The 13,948-nt window shown below is 44.8% G+C and overlaps 2 protein-coding genes across 4 annotated transcripts; one reads left to right on the top strand and one right to left on the bottom strand.

Annotated features, from left to right (window-relative positions):
- Positions 1-621: 621 nt before the first annotated feature.
- Positions 622-9,872, bottom strand: ehhadh (enoyl-CoA, hydratase/3-hydroxyacyl CoA dehydrogenase). 2 transcript variants are annotated; one of them, XM_027005697.2, is made up of 7 exons: positions 9,415-9,872; positions 8,907-9,010; positions 8,486-8,655; positions 7,973-8,084; positions 7,314-7,418; positions 4,927-5,268; positions 622-2,337 (listed from the first exon to the last, which is right to left on the bottom strand). In XM_027005697.2, the coding sequence occupies exons 1-7, from the start codon at positions 9,486-9,488 to the stop codon at positions 1,082-1,084; spliced, it is 2,163 nt and encodes a 720-aa protein (XP_026861498.2). In that variant the 5' UTR covers positions 9,489-9,872; the 3' UTR covers positions 622-1,081. The 2 variants fall into 2 exon arrangements, with proteins under 2 accessions (XP_026861498.2, XP_026861500.2); XM_027005699.2 differs by lacking the exons at positions 8,907-9,010; positions 9,415-9,872 and having other exon boundaries at positions 8,441-8,529.
- A 66-nt stretch (positions 9,873-9,938) lies between these two features.
- tmem41aa (transmembrane protein 41aa) lies at positions 9,939-12,874 on the top strand. Of its 2 annotated transcripts, none has more exons than XM_027005700.2 (5): positions 9,939-10,189; positions 10,578-10,728; positions 10,892-11,053; positions 11,277-11,415; positions 11,525-12,874. In XM_027005700.2, the coding sequence occupies exons 1-5, from the start codon at positions 10,008-10,010 to the stop codon at positions 11,722-11,724; spliced, it is 834 nt and encodes a 277-aa protein (XP_026861501.1). In that variant the 5' UTR covers positions 9,939-10,007; the 3' UTR covers positions 11,725-12,874. The 2 variants fall into 2 exon arrangements, with proteins under 2 accessions (XP_026861501.1, XP_026861502.1); XM_027005701.2 differs by having other exon boundaries at positions 10,096-10,497.
- Positions 12,875-13,948: the final 1,074 nt, after the last annotated feature.

The raw sequence follows: 13,948 nt of genomic DNA, 5'->3' as shown, positions 1-13,948 counted from the left end.
CACCTGCATGTCATATGCCTCTCGCGGAGAAGAATGCGCACGTTGCTTTGCTGAACGAGCCGCTACACGTTGAACAGGCACGCGCTTTCCTGAACGAACATTTTCCTCACTCCCAACGGTATGTTATAAAGCTGTTGTTCCACAACTTCGCAAGCAGGCTGCGACACAAAAACATTCATTTACACCGGCCACAAATCAGAATTGGACTTCGCACTACTGATGGAGAATGCAGCCAAATTAATATCCAGGTCAAAAGCATCTGCTTAATAGCGCTAGGGCGGAGACAATTAAGTCTGCCTCAGGACTCCAGAGAAGAAAGTCCTCCAATATACCAAAGTTTCGCTAACACAGTCACAGTTAACGGGAAATTAATTACTTAGCATCCTTTAAGTGTGCCATAATGACAAATAAAATACAGTAAAACTAGGACATGCCTGTAGAACGTTCTAGGCGGGAACAGCGAGCAGAAATTCTACACTTCTGAGCACACGCGTGAAGTAGGCCACAATCATCCACCTTCACCACTCCACCCACCGTATTTCAGCCACAAATATAGCTTACCCAGTTAGAGCAGACCCAGGTGTCCAAGGCACAGGAGACCACGTGCTACAGAGACGTTAATGACGTGTCAGTGGTTTATTACTGAAACCTTACACAAGCATGTTAGAGAGCATTACATTGCTAGGAAGATTTATACTCAAACGTTTGATAGCAAAGACTCTTAATCAGTTCCTGAAGTCCCCACAACAAAGATATTGCTATATAGATTTATTTAATAGGTTCATATGTTTAATTTTAGAAACAAGGCTACATTCACATTTTAGTAATCTTCACAAATGTTAACAAATATTAATAACAATTCTGCACATAAACATAATTGAATACATAAAAACGCTAACCTACATCAATTATTATTAATTATTTCTTGTAATCATCAAATATTTTAGCCAAGAAAATGCAGTTTAATTTTTTTTTTCCTCTCAAGGACTTTACAGAAAGCAATTCAGATCAGTACTGCTGAGTCAGGCTTATTTGAATGGGGGATCAGTAATGCTGTTTTAGGCGGATTTGAACGGGACTCTTAGAGGTAGCTGTGTAGGTGCTGGACATGCTCCCTCCAGTGGTGGACCGGAGGACTGCCAGCCTCCACCAGTCTCTGGAGGAGCGGGCTGGGCTGGAGGTGGGGCACATCAGGGTGGAGCTGGTGGTAGTGCTCTAACCGCTGTAGGACTGTAGCCAGGCCCACCTGGGCGGCATGGAACATGGGCCCTCCACGGTGCCTTGGCCAACCATAGCCAAACACGTAGATGACGTCGATGTCCTCCGCCCTGGCGGCTATGCCTTCCTCCAGGATACGGAAACCCTCGTTGGCCATGGCATAGGTGCAGCGCTCGATAACTTCATGTGCGTGGACGTGGCGTGGTGTGAGGCCATACCTGCTCCTGTATTCTTGCAGGAATCTGTGCATCGCCGGGTCAGGCTTCGGCTCTTTGCCACCGGGTGTTTCATACAGATACCAGCCCCTGCCGGACTTCTGGCCCAGATGGCCCTGCTCGCAAAGCAGGTCGGGAAGAGGACTGTACCTGCAGCCCTGCCGCCAGCGGGAAGGTGTTTTCGGGTTGACGTCAGGCCCGATTAGTCCAGACGCTTTCCGAACTCTCCATCCAACATCCAGCCCTGAGAGGTCAGATACCTTGAAGATCCCCATGGTGAATCCGAACTCCTCCAGAACCTGGTCCACCTGTTCTGGTGCTGCACCCTCCTCCAGCAGGAAGTAGGCCTGATCCAGATACAGCTTCATCATGCGGTTACCAACAAAGCCCGGGCAGTTGCCCACGACCACGCCCACCTTGCCCAACCGCTTCCCCAGGGTCATTGCTGTGGCGACAGCCTCAGCTGAGGAATGAGGTCCACAGACGACCTCCAGCAACTTCATTACATTAGCCGGGGCGAAGAAATGCATCCCCACCACCAGGGAGCGACGGTGGGTCACCACGGCCAGCGCATCCACGTCCAGTCCGGAGGTGTTGGTGCACAGCAGGGTGCTAGGCTTACACACATTGCATAGCTCAGTGAAAAGACATTTCTTAAGCGCCATATCCTCGAACACGGCCTCGATGACCAGGTCCACGTTCCCGAGCTGCTGCAGGGACAGAGTGAAGGTGAGGAGGTGTGTGGGGGGGCGGGTGTCTCCTCGTCTCTGTGCATCTCTCTCCAGCATTCCCAGCACTGCCCGCATGCCCAAATCCATCTGCTTCTCCTCCATCTCCACAGCAACCACAGAGATTCCCGCCTTGACCAGAGACACAGTGATGCCCCGGCCCATGGTGCCCAAGCCTGGATGGGAGGGGAGACTATGACTCAGCAAAAAGGAAAATAAAAATTCACCCACTGTAGCAGCATCGATGATAGATACCATGACTCAGCATTATCCAAACAGCTAGGTTCCACATAGTTCTAGGCAGCAGCTGAGTACACCGCGTTCTCAGTTTTTTATTATGCAAATTATATTTTTTTCTGATTTTGCTAAATGGTCAATACAAATTAGTCAGTATAATTTTTAAGTCATCAACCATTAAGAGTATAAATCGAATTTTATTGAACAAACCTCCCCAATGATAACAGTATTTTTTTTTTAATAAAGAGACTCAAAATGCACTGTTCCAAATTATTATGCACAACAGAGTTTCAAAACATTTTATAGGTTGTAAAAAACTGAAAATGGTCATTTGTTGAATTTGCAGCATTAAGAGGTCACGTTTACTGAAATCAAAAGCTATTTCAATAAAAAAAATCTTAACAGGCCAAGTTACATGTTAACATAGGACCCCTTCTTTGATATCACCTTCACAATTCTTGCATCCATTGAACTTGTGAGTTTTTGGAGAGTTTCTGCTTGAATTTCTTTGCAGGATTTCAGAATAGCCTCCCAGAGCTGCTGTTTTGATTTGAACTGCCTCCCACCCTCATAGATCTTTTGCTTGAGGACACTCCAAAGATTCTCAATAGGGTTGAGGTCAGGGGCGGATGGTGGCCATACCATGAGTTTCTCTCCTTTTATGCCCATAGCAGCCAATAATACAGAGGTATTCTTTGCAGCATGAGATGGTGCACTGTCATACATGAAGATGATTTTGCTACGGAAGGCACGGTTCTTTTTGTACCATGGAAGAAAGTAATCAGTCATAAACTCTATATAATTTGCCAAGGTCATTTTCACACCTTCAGGGACCCTAAAGGGACCTACCAGCTCTCTCCCCATGATTCCACCCCAAAACATGACTCCACCACCTCCTTGCTGACTTCACAGCCTTGTTGGGACATTGTGGCCATCCACCAACCGTCCACTACTCCATCCATCTGGACCATCCAGGGTTGCATGGCATTCATCACTGAACAAGACTGTTTGAAAATTAGTCTTCATGCATGTCTGGGCCCACTGCAACCTTTTCTGCTTGTGAGCTAAATAGTAGGTTTATGCACAACTGCAAGCCTTTCTAGGAGGACCCTACACCTTGAGGTTCACGGGACTCGAGAGGCACCAGCAGCTTGTTTGCTGCTTTGTAATTGCATTTTAGCAGCTGCTCTCTTAATCTGATGAATTTGTCTGACAGAAACCTTCCTCATTATGTCTTTATCTGCACGAACCCATCTGTGCTCTGAATCAGCCACAAATCTCTTCACAGTATGATGATCACGCTTAAGTTTTCGTGAAATATCTAATTTCATACCTTGTCCAAGGCATTGCACTATTTGACACTTTTCAGCAGCAGAGAGATTCTTTTTCTTTCCCATATTGCTTAAAATGGGAACGTCCTTGTTAAGTAGTTTTCCTTTCATTGGACTCACTTGGCAAACTAATTATCACAGGTGTCTGAGATTGATTTGAGTGATCCAAAGGGCCCTGAGACACAATACCATTCATGAGTTTAATCGAAAAACAAAAAATGAAATCTTTATGACACTTAAATCCAATTTGCATAATAATGTGGAATGTGGTGTACAGTTCCAGTTCAAGTTCAAGTTTGGTTTATTTGTCACATACATAGTCATACACAGTATAACTCGCAGTGAAATGGTTGAGTGCTCTGTCCAAACCGAGGAAAAAGAAAACGGGTGCATAGCGAAATATATATTCTATATATATACAAAAATATATTACCAGTGTATGTACAATATATGTATATTATGTTTATATACACAATGTACAATGTATATATGGATATTTAAATATGTATGTAAGTTCGATCATAATTAGAGGTGTGTGATATATCTGCAGCTGCTTTTTAATAGGTACAATGTATTGCTAACAGTATGATATATCAGAGTTTTGGATGATAATTACAACCAATAATTTTCATCTGTCCAACAGATTAAGCCTTCTGTTTAGATTAGGACTTGTTTATAAATTAACACTTATCTGATACTTTCATCCAAACAGGGTTAAGGGGCTTGCTCAGGGGTCCAACAGTGGTAACTTGGCTGTGGTGGGACTTGAACTGGCAATCTTCTGATTACTAGTCTAGTACCTTAACCACTGAGACACCACAGCTTCAGAGTTGCCACATGGCATGTGGAAGTGTTACATGTCCAAGTGTGAAGAGCTGTGTTCCCTACTCTCCCATAGACTGCCTGGAGTCCAGGCTGGTGTTGGTTATTTTGGTTATAGGCTATTTGAATATCATTAGCCAACGGGGACTCGGACTAGCCCATGAAGAAGAAGCTAGAGAACATAGCTCAACATCAGCCAGTTGGGAAGTGGGCAGGGCCATGTGTTGCAACACTGGCAGGTATTGTACATCTTTGATAAAACAGCTAAATGCTGTAAATTTAAGAGTGATGAAACACAGAAAGATACCACTACACTCTATAACACAGGACAATCTCTGGCACGCAGACACAGTTCAGAAAGAGAGAGCCACTCACCCACGACTCCAACTCTATGGACCGCTCTGGGCTTGCTATTGTTCCACCGAGCTCCAGAGGGAAGACTCCATTTCCGAGCATTCCTCTGGGCAAAGAAGCAGTACTGCAAGGCACGGGCCTGGCTGGAGTCAATCAGCGTGTTTATGAGTTGCTCCTCTGTCTCCATGCCCCTGCTGTAGGGCAGCGTGGCAGCAGCTCTCAGCGCCTGCACACACACCACCGGGGCAAAGGCCCCTCGTGCCCGCTGTTTCACCCGTGCCATGCCCTCCTCCAGCACTGCCGCCGCATCCACACTGAAGGCAGGAGTACGCTCACTCAGCCTACGGGAGAGCAGGGGACGGCCTGTAACACACGCGCGCACACACACACGCGTACTCACACACACACGTATGCACAGACACACACAGCATGCACACACACACACATACACGCAAACACACACAGCATGCACACACGCACACGCACACACAGCATGCACACAAATAGGGCCCACACCAAGACAGATCCCACATGAACACAGTCCCATTAGACCAGCCCACCCAGCACTCTGCTAGAAACAATAATAGCTGTTCTCTGTGTAAGAGACTGGACAGGGGTCGGGGTGGATGAACAGGCCAATAGGCAGTGGTAACTCAGTGGTTGAGGTACTTGACTTGTAATCTGATGGAAGCCCCACCACTGCCAAGTTGCCACTGTTGGGCCCCTGAGCAAGACCCTTAACCCTCAATTACTCAGGTTGTACTCATAAGTGTAAGTTGCTTTGGATAGAAGTGTTACATGAATGAAATAATATCTTCTTGTTATACACAGGACAAAGTTTGTGGCACAAATGAACAATACTTGTACACCGCATGTCTGAGCAGGTGGCACTATTCAGCTCCCCATGACAGTTAGCATGAGCATAAATTCAAGAAGTTCACTTTTCCATCTTTGCCTTTTTTATCCTTGTTGATCAGTTTATTTCCAAGTTGATGAATCATCACAAAGAACCTAAACAAGCCTAAGCACAGCTCTTTCCAAGGTTCTCGTTGCAGGATAAGTTCATTCAGTTTATTTGAAATACTGGCAAACACAGTAGCATCTGTTCTGAGTGAGCGGACAGTTAAAGCACTAGCATTAAACCAAAATCCAAGGTGAATGTTAATCCTGTCCTGTGATTAAAAAAAAAAAAAAATGCACTGTTTTTTAGCATGTCAACACTTCATCTGGGAGAAAAAACATGCAAGATGGATGCAGAACGTTCAAGTCAGCTGTGACTATCTGGGGAGCTGTGTTTCAAAGCTGGCATCAAATTCCATTGCACAGGCCATTTTTAGGAATTAATCCCTGTTGCTTGGTAACTGACTGTCAAAGAAATCTAATACTCAAGGATTATCAGACTATGACCTTTTCTCTGAGTGTTAAAAATTACAAATGGAGACTTTCAGTAAAGCTGACACAGACAACCAGCAGCAGAGAGACCATTAGGCACCTAATCATATCCACGGACAAACTGACATGGTCATCAGATGTAACAATGTACAAACTGACAAGCAGTATGACACTGTGCAAGATGCAAGAAAAGAGCTCTCACATCCATCAGGACCAGAGTCAAAATACTCTTTCATCAGTATGAGTTTAATTGAAAAACAAAAAATAAAATCTTTATGACACTTAAATCCAATTTGCATAATAATGTGGAATGTGGTGTACAGTTCGATCATAATTAGAGGTGTGTGATATATCTGTAGCTGCTTTTTAATAGGTACAATATATTGCTATCAGTGTGATATATCAGAGTTTTGGCTGATAATTACAACCAATAATTTTCATCTGTCCAACAGATTAAGCCTTCTGTTTAGATTAGGACTTGTTTATAAATTAACACAGTTATCTGATACTTTCATCCAAACAGGGTTAAGGGGCTTGCTCAGGGGTCCAACAGTGGTAACTTGGCAGTGGTGGGACTTGAACTGCCAATCTTCTGATTACTAGTCTAGTACCTTAACCACTGAGACACCACAGCTTCAGAGTTGCCACATGGCATGTGGAAGTGTTACATGTCCAAGTGTGAAGAGCTGTGTTCCCTACTCTCCCATAGACTGCCTGGAGTCCAGGCTGGTGTTGGTTATTTTGGTTATAGGCTATTTGAATATCATTAGCGAATGGGGACTCGGACCAGCCCATGAAGAAGGAGCTAGAGAACATAGCTCAACATCAGCCAGTTGGGAAGTGGGCGGGGCAATGTGCTGCAACACTGGCAGGTATTGTACATCTTTGATAAAACAGCTAAATGCTGTAAATTTAAGAGTGATGAAATCAAAATCCCAACTTCACTGAGCCATCACTGTGAGCCTCTACATAATGTATTGTCGCCTTCCCTGGTTACACATATGACTCACACACACCTATAACATTCAGTGCAAACTTCACTGCAGTTTCAATCGTGTTGCCATCAACGACCTGGTCCACAATGCCGAGCTTGAGGGCCTCCTGAGCAGAAACAAGCCGACCTGTAAAGGAAGCAGCATCCTCAGTATCAAAATCTCAGTGTCAAAGTCTTCAGTAACATACAGTCACAGCTAACTCCGTTCTACTGTGTGTACATATATACAATGAATACTGCCCCCTAGTTGACAGACCGACAGGCCCCATTGGTACCACATAGGGCAGAAACTCTTCTGGAAATATTTTAAAACCACTGCAAATTTTAATTCTGAGTGCTTGAAGAAACATGCTTCAGGCCATTTCACTCACTGGCTAAGCCTGAGCAGTACCTGAGATCACCTCCCACAGTCAGGGCGCCAAGTGCCTGCCTTCTGAACAGTCTGGATCAGATTTAGTCTTAAACCAGTGAAAAGCTGAACCTGGTCTTTCACTCAAGAGTTTCTTTATAACAGTCAGTTGTAATAAAAATTTAAAATGCTATAAAAATTGCTTGTGACACTGTGTGTTAAAAGTAGTAAAGGATGTTATGGGTGCGCGTGTGTGTGTGTGTGTGTGTGTGTGTGTGTGTGTGTGTGTGTGTGTGTGTGTGTGTGTGTGTGTGTGTGTGTGTGTGTGAGACCTGTTGTGATGAGCTCCAGGGCCGCTGGGATGCCAATTAGTCGGGGCAGTCTCTGTGAACCTCCAGCACCAGGGATTAGTCCAAGCATGACCTCGGGAAATCCCAGCCGTGCCTTCCACACACACACACACACACACACACACACACACACACACACCCATAAATAACAAACAAACACCTAAACAACACAAACAAAGCTAAAACATCCAGGACTCCCAAACCATCCCTTTATGGAATCGAGGAAGACCACCTCGATCAGAGTTCATCACAGGTCCAGATTAGGGTTCAGTTAGAACACAGTGATGCTCTCTCACCTACAGAGAGTCTCCATGCTGCTAAAATAGTTCATTCAAAGATTCAGTATTTACTGTCATACAAACACAGCCATTGGGAACTCAGTGTGCTCATGAGAGACAAACACAGTAAACACAGCATCATCATAAAAAGCACAAAATAAATCACGTTCACCTTTGATCACAAGACCCCCGCCCCCAGGCCAGGCGTCCAGCTGACCTTAGCATGAGCGATGCGATAGTGGCAGCCAAGAGCTATCTCTAGCCCACCCCCCAGTGCCACGCCCTCTATGGCCGCCACCACTGGCTTCTCTGATGCCTCCATGTCGTGGATCAGGGGCACCAGTGCAGGTCCAGATGGGGGCTTGCCAAACTCTCGGATGTCTGCACCTGTTAGCAGTAGTCCAGGAACACAATGACATGTATCAGGAAATGTGTGTGTAGGTGTAGTTTAGCTCAATGCTCCTTGAGTGAGGCAAATAAGCAAAGCAATGCAGGTGTTATGCGAGTGTTACGTGAGTGTAGTGCAAGCGTTACATGAGTGTTATGCAAGTGTTACACGATTGTAATGTGAGTGTTATGCGAGTGTAAAGCATGTGTAATGTGAGTGTCGAGTTATGTAAGCTATAGAGCTTGTTCACCTGCGCAGAATGTCCCGTTCTCCCCACACAGGACCACAGCCTTCACCTCACCATCTGTGAGCGCACGATGCATTATGTCCGTGATAGTCCTGCGCACTGCAGCACTGCAGATGGAACAGAAGATGTTTCATGAACTACTGTGTGCACTCTAATCACTGCTGTCTTTAAACATGAAGTGTAGTGAATGGACCAACAGAGGGGCCCTGTATTAGAATCTGATGTTACCACTGTTATACTAACAGTGTCATACTGTTACCACTGTCATACTGACATAGTGTCATATTGTTACTGCTGTCATACTGACAAGTGTCATACTGTTACCACCGTCATAATGACAGTGTCACACTGTTAGCATTGAGGTGTTTTTGCAGTCACACCCAACTTAGGAATAAAAGTAGAGGCAATAAAATCATGGCTGCGTACATGCCACCGAGGCCTACAGTACTACTGCGTGCACACGCACGGTACGGCTGGAGTCTTCGCGTTAGACACTAAGAGTTAAGCTCACCCGAGTGCGTTGACAGGTGGATTGGATAGAGTGATCAATGCGATCGTTCCCTCCGTTCGCGAATATCGTGCCATTGCGTCGCACTTGATCTGCAGAAATCCGAATGAACTGTTCAGACGTTGCCGATGTGCGGAAGGATTTAGAGTTTGGAACTTGTACCACGGAAGGGACTTTAGTCCTCGTAAAGTACATTCAGAGCAGTGGCTTATTATCAGGCGTTTTTGCAAAACGTACAAGACACTGGTTATATACTAACAGCGGTGCCGCGCGGTGAGTTTCAATCCAGGACAGAAAATGATTCCGTAATAAGCATAAGCGTCTCCAGGTGGGCCGTGGGGTAAAAAAAAATATAAGCGTAAAAAAGCCAAAGGACGGTGGCAAAACCTCCAGTAAATCCGCTACTGTGGAATAACTTTTATAACAGTTTGCAAGTTTACTACCAACATCAGTACAACGTATCACCACTATGTGGAACAATGTACCACAATGTGATTGGTTATCTGTAGTCACGTGTACTCCGCGTCACCGGCTCTCCGACATCTATTTCTGTCCCCTCTTCTGCCCCATCTGTTTCTGTGGTTCGGCCTGACACTATGCGGTCTGTAGTTGGTTTAGTAACTGTAGTAGCAGCATCTACTTTCTACCTCTACTTGTTGTCCTCTTATCTACCTCCTGGGCCGCAGTTAGTTAAACGGAATAACGATGAAGGTGTGGAGTCTTCTGGAGAGAACAGCGAGAATAACCTGCGTAGTGACGGAAGACTTGCGGAGTCCAGGTATGACAGTTAGGGTTACTTATCTTACTTAGCCGAGGTCCGCTTGTCCAGCCCGCCTGTGCTGTAGGTACATTTCCGTTATATAACTAGCTAGCTGAAGAGTTTTCTCCGCCACAGTGAGTTTTCAGGTTGGTAGGCACAGTTGCAGAGGTAACTAGCCTCGTAGCTTCCGCGTGGGATCCAAAGTCCGACCATAAGCACCAGTTTTTGGAAGAATTTTGCTGGTCGCTACCAACACGTGATTGATGTACAATGTTCACTGAAAACTATTATCGTCCTCCCCCTCGTAGGCTCTTCGCTTGGCTTTTGTGAGTTCAATTTCTAGTCTGAAACAGCGTGTCTTGGTGATTTGAAAGCCTGCTTACAGATTTGTACTGGTACCTTTTAGGCTGAAGTTCCCATCTGACCTGGAGGAGCTAAAAGAAATGGCACAACTCTTGCGCTATTATAAGACGGAACACGGCGGATATGTGCTGCTACTCTTCTGCAGTGCTTACCTTTACAAACAGACTTTTGCCATCCCGGGATCCTCTTTACTTGTAAATACACCACAGCCCGCTTATCACACACTGCACCTCTTTACAACGTTTTACTGAGAAGATGTATATAAGTAATGTATTTATTTATTTAATACATATGTATATGGTATTTCCCTTTCATTCCTTCCCTGCAAGTATGTTGCGCTTGTTTGTATTTTTCCAGAATGTCTTGGCGGGGGCGCTGTTTGGGCCCTGGCAGGGTCTGCTGCTTGCCTGTGTTCTTACAACTGTAGGTGCCACTTTCTGCTTCCTGCTGTCCCGGGCATTTGGGAAGCAGCACATAGTGAGGCTCTTCCCAGACAAAGTTGCAGTGCTACAGAAAAAAGTGTGTATGATCCTCCGGCACTGCTGTACATCAAATATTTCAAATACTGTAGTATTTATATTTACTAAACACTAAACTGTCATTAATCCTGTCCCTAACCCCACCCTGTGAAGGACCTGCTGACAATGTGTTGATGTTCTGTGTGTGTGTGTGTGTGTGTGTGTGTGTGTGTGTGTGTGTGTGTGTGTGTGTGTGTGTGTGTGTGTGTGTGTGCGCACATCAGGTGCAGGAGAACCACAGTAGTCTGTTCTTTTTGCTGCTCTTCCTGAGGTTTTTCCCCATGAGCCCCAACTGGTTCCTGAACATGAGTTGTCCCATCTTCAACATCCCACTCACCCTCTTCTCCATGTCTGTCTTCATTGGTAAGTAAGAGAGTTCATCATGAAAGGACATTACAGCCATTCTCTTAAAGAACCCTGCTGTGGTGTCTTAATGGAGGGACGATGCTCATCCTGCCCCGTCTCCCTGCAGGTTTGATGCCATACAACTTCGTCTGTGTGCAGACAGGCTCGGTGCTATCCGAGCTCTCCTCTTTGGACCAGCTGCTTTCCTGGAGGGTTGTACTGCAGCTGCTGCTGGTTGCTTTCGCTGCCCTACTGCCTGGAGCTGTGATCCGCCACTACAGTTGCACACGCCTGCAGCCTAGTAGCACTGCAGTGAAAAAGGACTAGTGACCCGTGGCCACGCACTGGGAAAGGACCGGTGACGCATGGCCACGCACTGGGAAAGGACTGGTGACTTGCGGCCACGCCAGGCTTAGAGCAGCTTTTAAATGGGCCACAGTCTGGCTGAACAGCCTCTATAGAGGGGTACAGAATTGTATTTATGTATTTCAGGTGCTGAATTTACGTTTGTTTGATCTCAGATGTTAAATTGTGCCGTTTGTTTTTCTTTTGTGTCATCATTCAGTATAATTTAATCAGCAGGGATTAAGGAAGCAGATTTTAACATCAATGAATAGAGAAGGACTTACCAGAATATTAGTCGTCATGGAGGAAGATGGAGGGTTTTTAAAGTTTCAGTGTTCAATTTCTGTGTTGTTTATTACTGGTGTTTCCTTGTATATCCTGTAGAGGAGATGAGGGATGAGTTCCCCCATGTTATCTGATCCTGTCACTGAAATGAAATTGACATTTCAGCACCCTGGTTGATGGGTATTTTAACGTTCTGCTTAATGGGTGGTATTTTACATGACAGCGCTTCACCTCACCCCAGTGCCTTTTTGTAGACAGAATACTAAAGCCACATTTACTTTGTTAAAAAAAAATCCCTGTGTTAGCAAATTCCTACTAGTTTTATTTTGTAATCAGAGCACAAAGAGCCCTGAGTCAATAAGACATTATTTAATACATTGTAAAGTATCACGCTAGCCATCTAGATTAGTGTTTCTGAAGGTTAGTCATCCAGGTCACTGAGCACTCTGACACTGGCTTGGCTTTGTAGGGTAATCTTGGTGTTTCTTCAGAAAGCGCTTGTTGAAGCCCCTTAGATAACTGGGCAAAATATAAAGATTTTACATCAAGGTGAGCCACCTTGACTACTAGCTGAAGGTGGCAGAGCCCTTTAGGAGAGCACAGCTTCTGCCTTGCGATCCTGAGCGGACACGTTTATGAGGTTCTGGTGTGTGCAGCAGCTCTCTGAAGCACTGAGAGTACGTCTGAGGACAATTCAGGACAATGCTGAACAGATCTAGTCATTCCAGGAATGTGTCAGCCAGTTACTTCTCTGAGGTTTCTCTGAATATGGGATTGGGCCAAAGCATATTCAATGATGTGCGTTGTGTCTCAATACCACTATCATTAAATCACAAACGTGTTTATACGCTTCTGTTTTATTCACTGGGTGAAAAATCAATAATGTTACAACACAGTCCATTTAGGAGCTATTAGTACAGGACCCTGTATTACCAGATCAGGACAGGACCCTGTATTACTGTAGCAGTGCTGCTCCAGCTGTATCTAAGCCCTTTTATACTCTACACTGAAGTGTTTTAGGTCTGAATGGTCATTACATGAAAGATTCATTCAAACATGTAAACACTGTTTTCAATTAAAACAAATAAACAAACAAAAAGGCGCTTCAGTGAAGGGTCTGGCTAGCTAAATCGGCTGGGTTTGAAAAGGTCTTTTATTGCTCAGGTCTGTGGATCAGCAGTACAGCAGTCTGCCATAGGGTGGCGCTATGAACCCCATCTTCCCTTCACGTCACACAGAGCAGCGAGAGGCTTCCAGCGCCTCTACCAGCTAAACACCAATAAGGCTAAAAGCTGTTAACTTTGACTAACAGTCAGACTTCAGGGTTTTTCTCATGAATTTTGATTTTTCCAACCTTTCAAAGATAAATGCTAGTTATATTAGGGAGATGTGCATGAAGTGTGGACTCTGTCCTCATCTTTAAACATCTGTCATGCATTAGGGTTACTACAGTCTTGTCATGTGACGAAGTTTCATGACACCACTGCAAAATCTATTTCAGACCTCACCCAACTCCTAACCTTTATTAGTTATCACTGTTACTCAGAAAAACAACTACTTGTCAACATTGTTAAGGTATAGCATAATGAAGAGAAAGACCAGAGTAACATCACATCTGTGTGATTTGCTCTGAATGAACTCACTAATGTTCTGCGATGGTAAGAACCCACTCACACATCCCTACAAAACAAACCAAGAATCCACTCACCCACACCTAAAGAACAAACCAACCTCTTGGTGAAGAAAAGGTGGAATTCTTCCCTCAAATATTTGCATCTGTCTACACTGACATGTACTTCAGTTTCAGTTTCCTGAACATGAACAGTTAAATTATACTGCAATGCAAACTGACATCTACCTGAAAGAAAACACCTGAGATTAAGGAGACAATTAAATGAAACTCCTATCATACCCAGATTCT

This window comes from Electrophorus electricus, chromosome 2 (assembly GCF_013358815.1).
Source record: "Electrophorus electricus isolate fEleEle1 chromosome 2, fEleEle1.pri, whole genome shotgun sequence".
In the NCBI taxonomy this organism is placed as follows: Eukaryota; Metazoa; Chordata; class Actinopteri; order Gymnotiformes; family Gymnotidae; genus Electrophorus; species Electrophorus electricus.
This window is presented reverse-complemented; position numbering and strand designations above follow the sequence as displayed.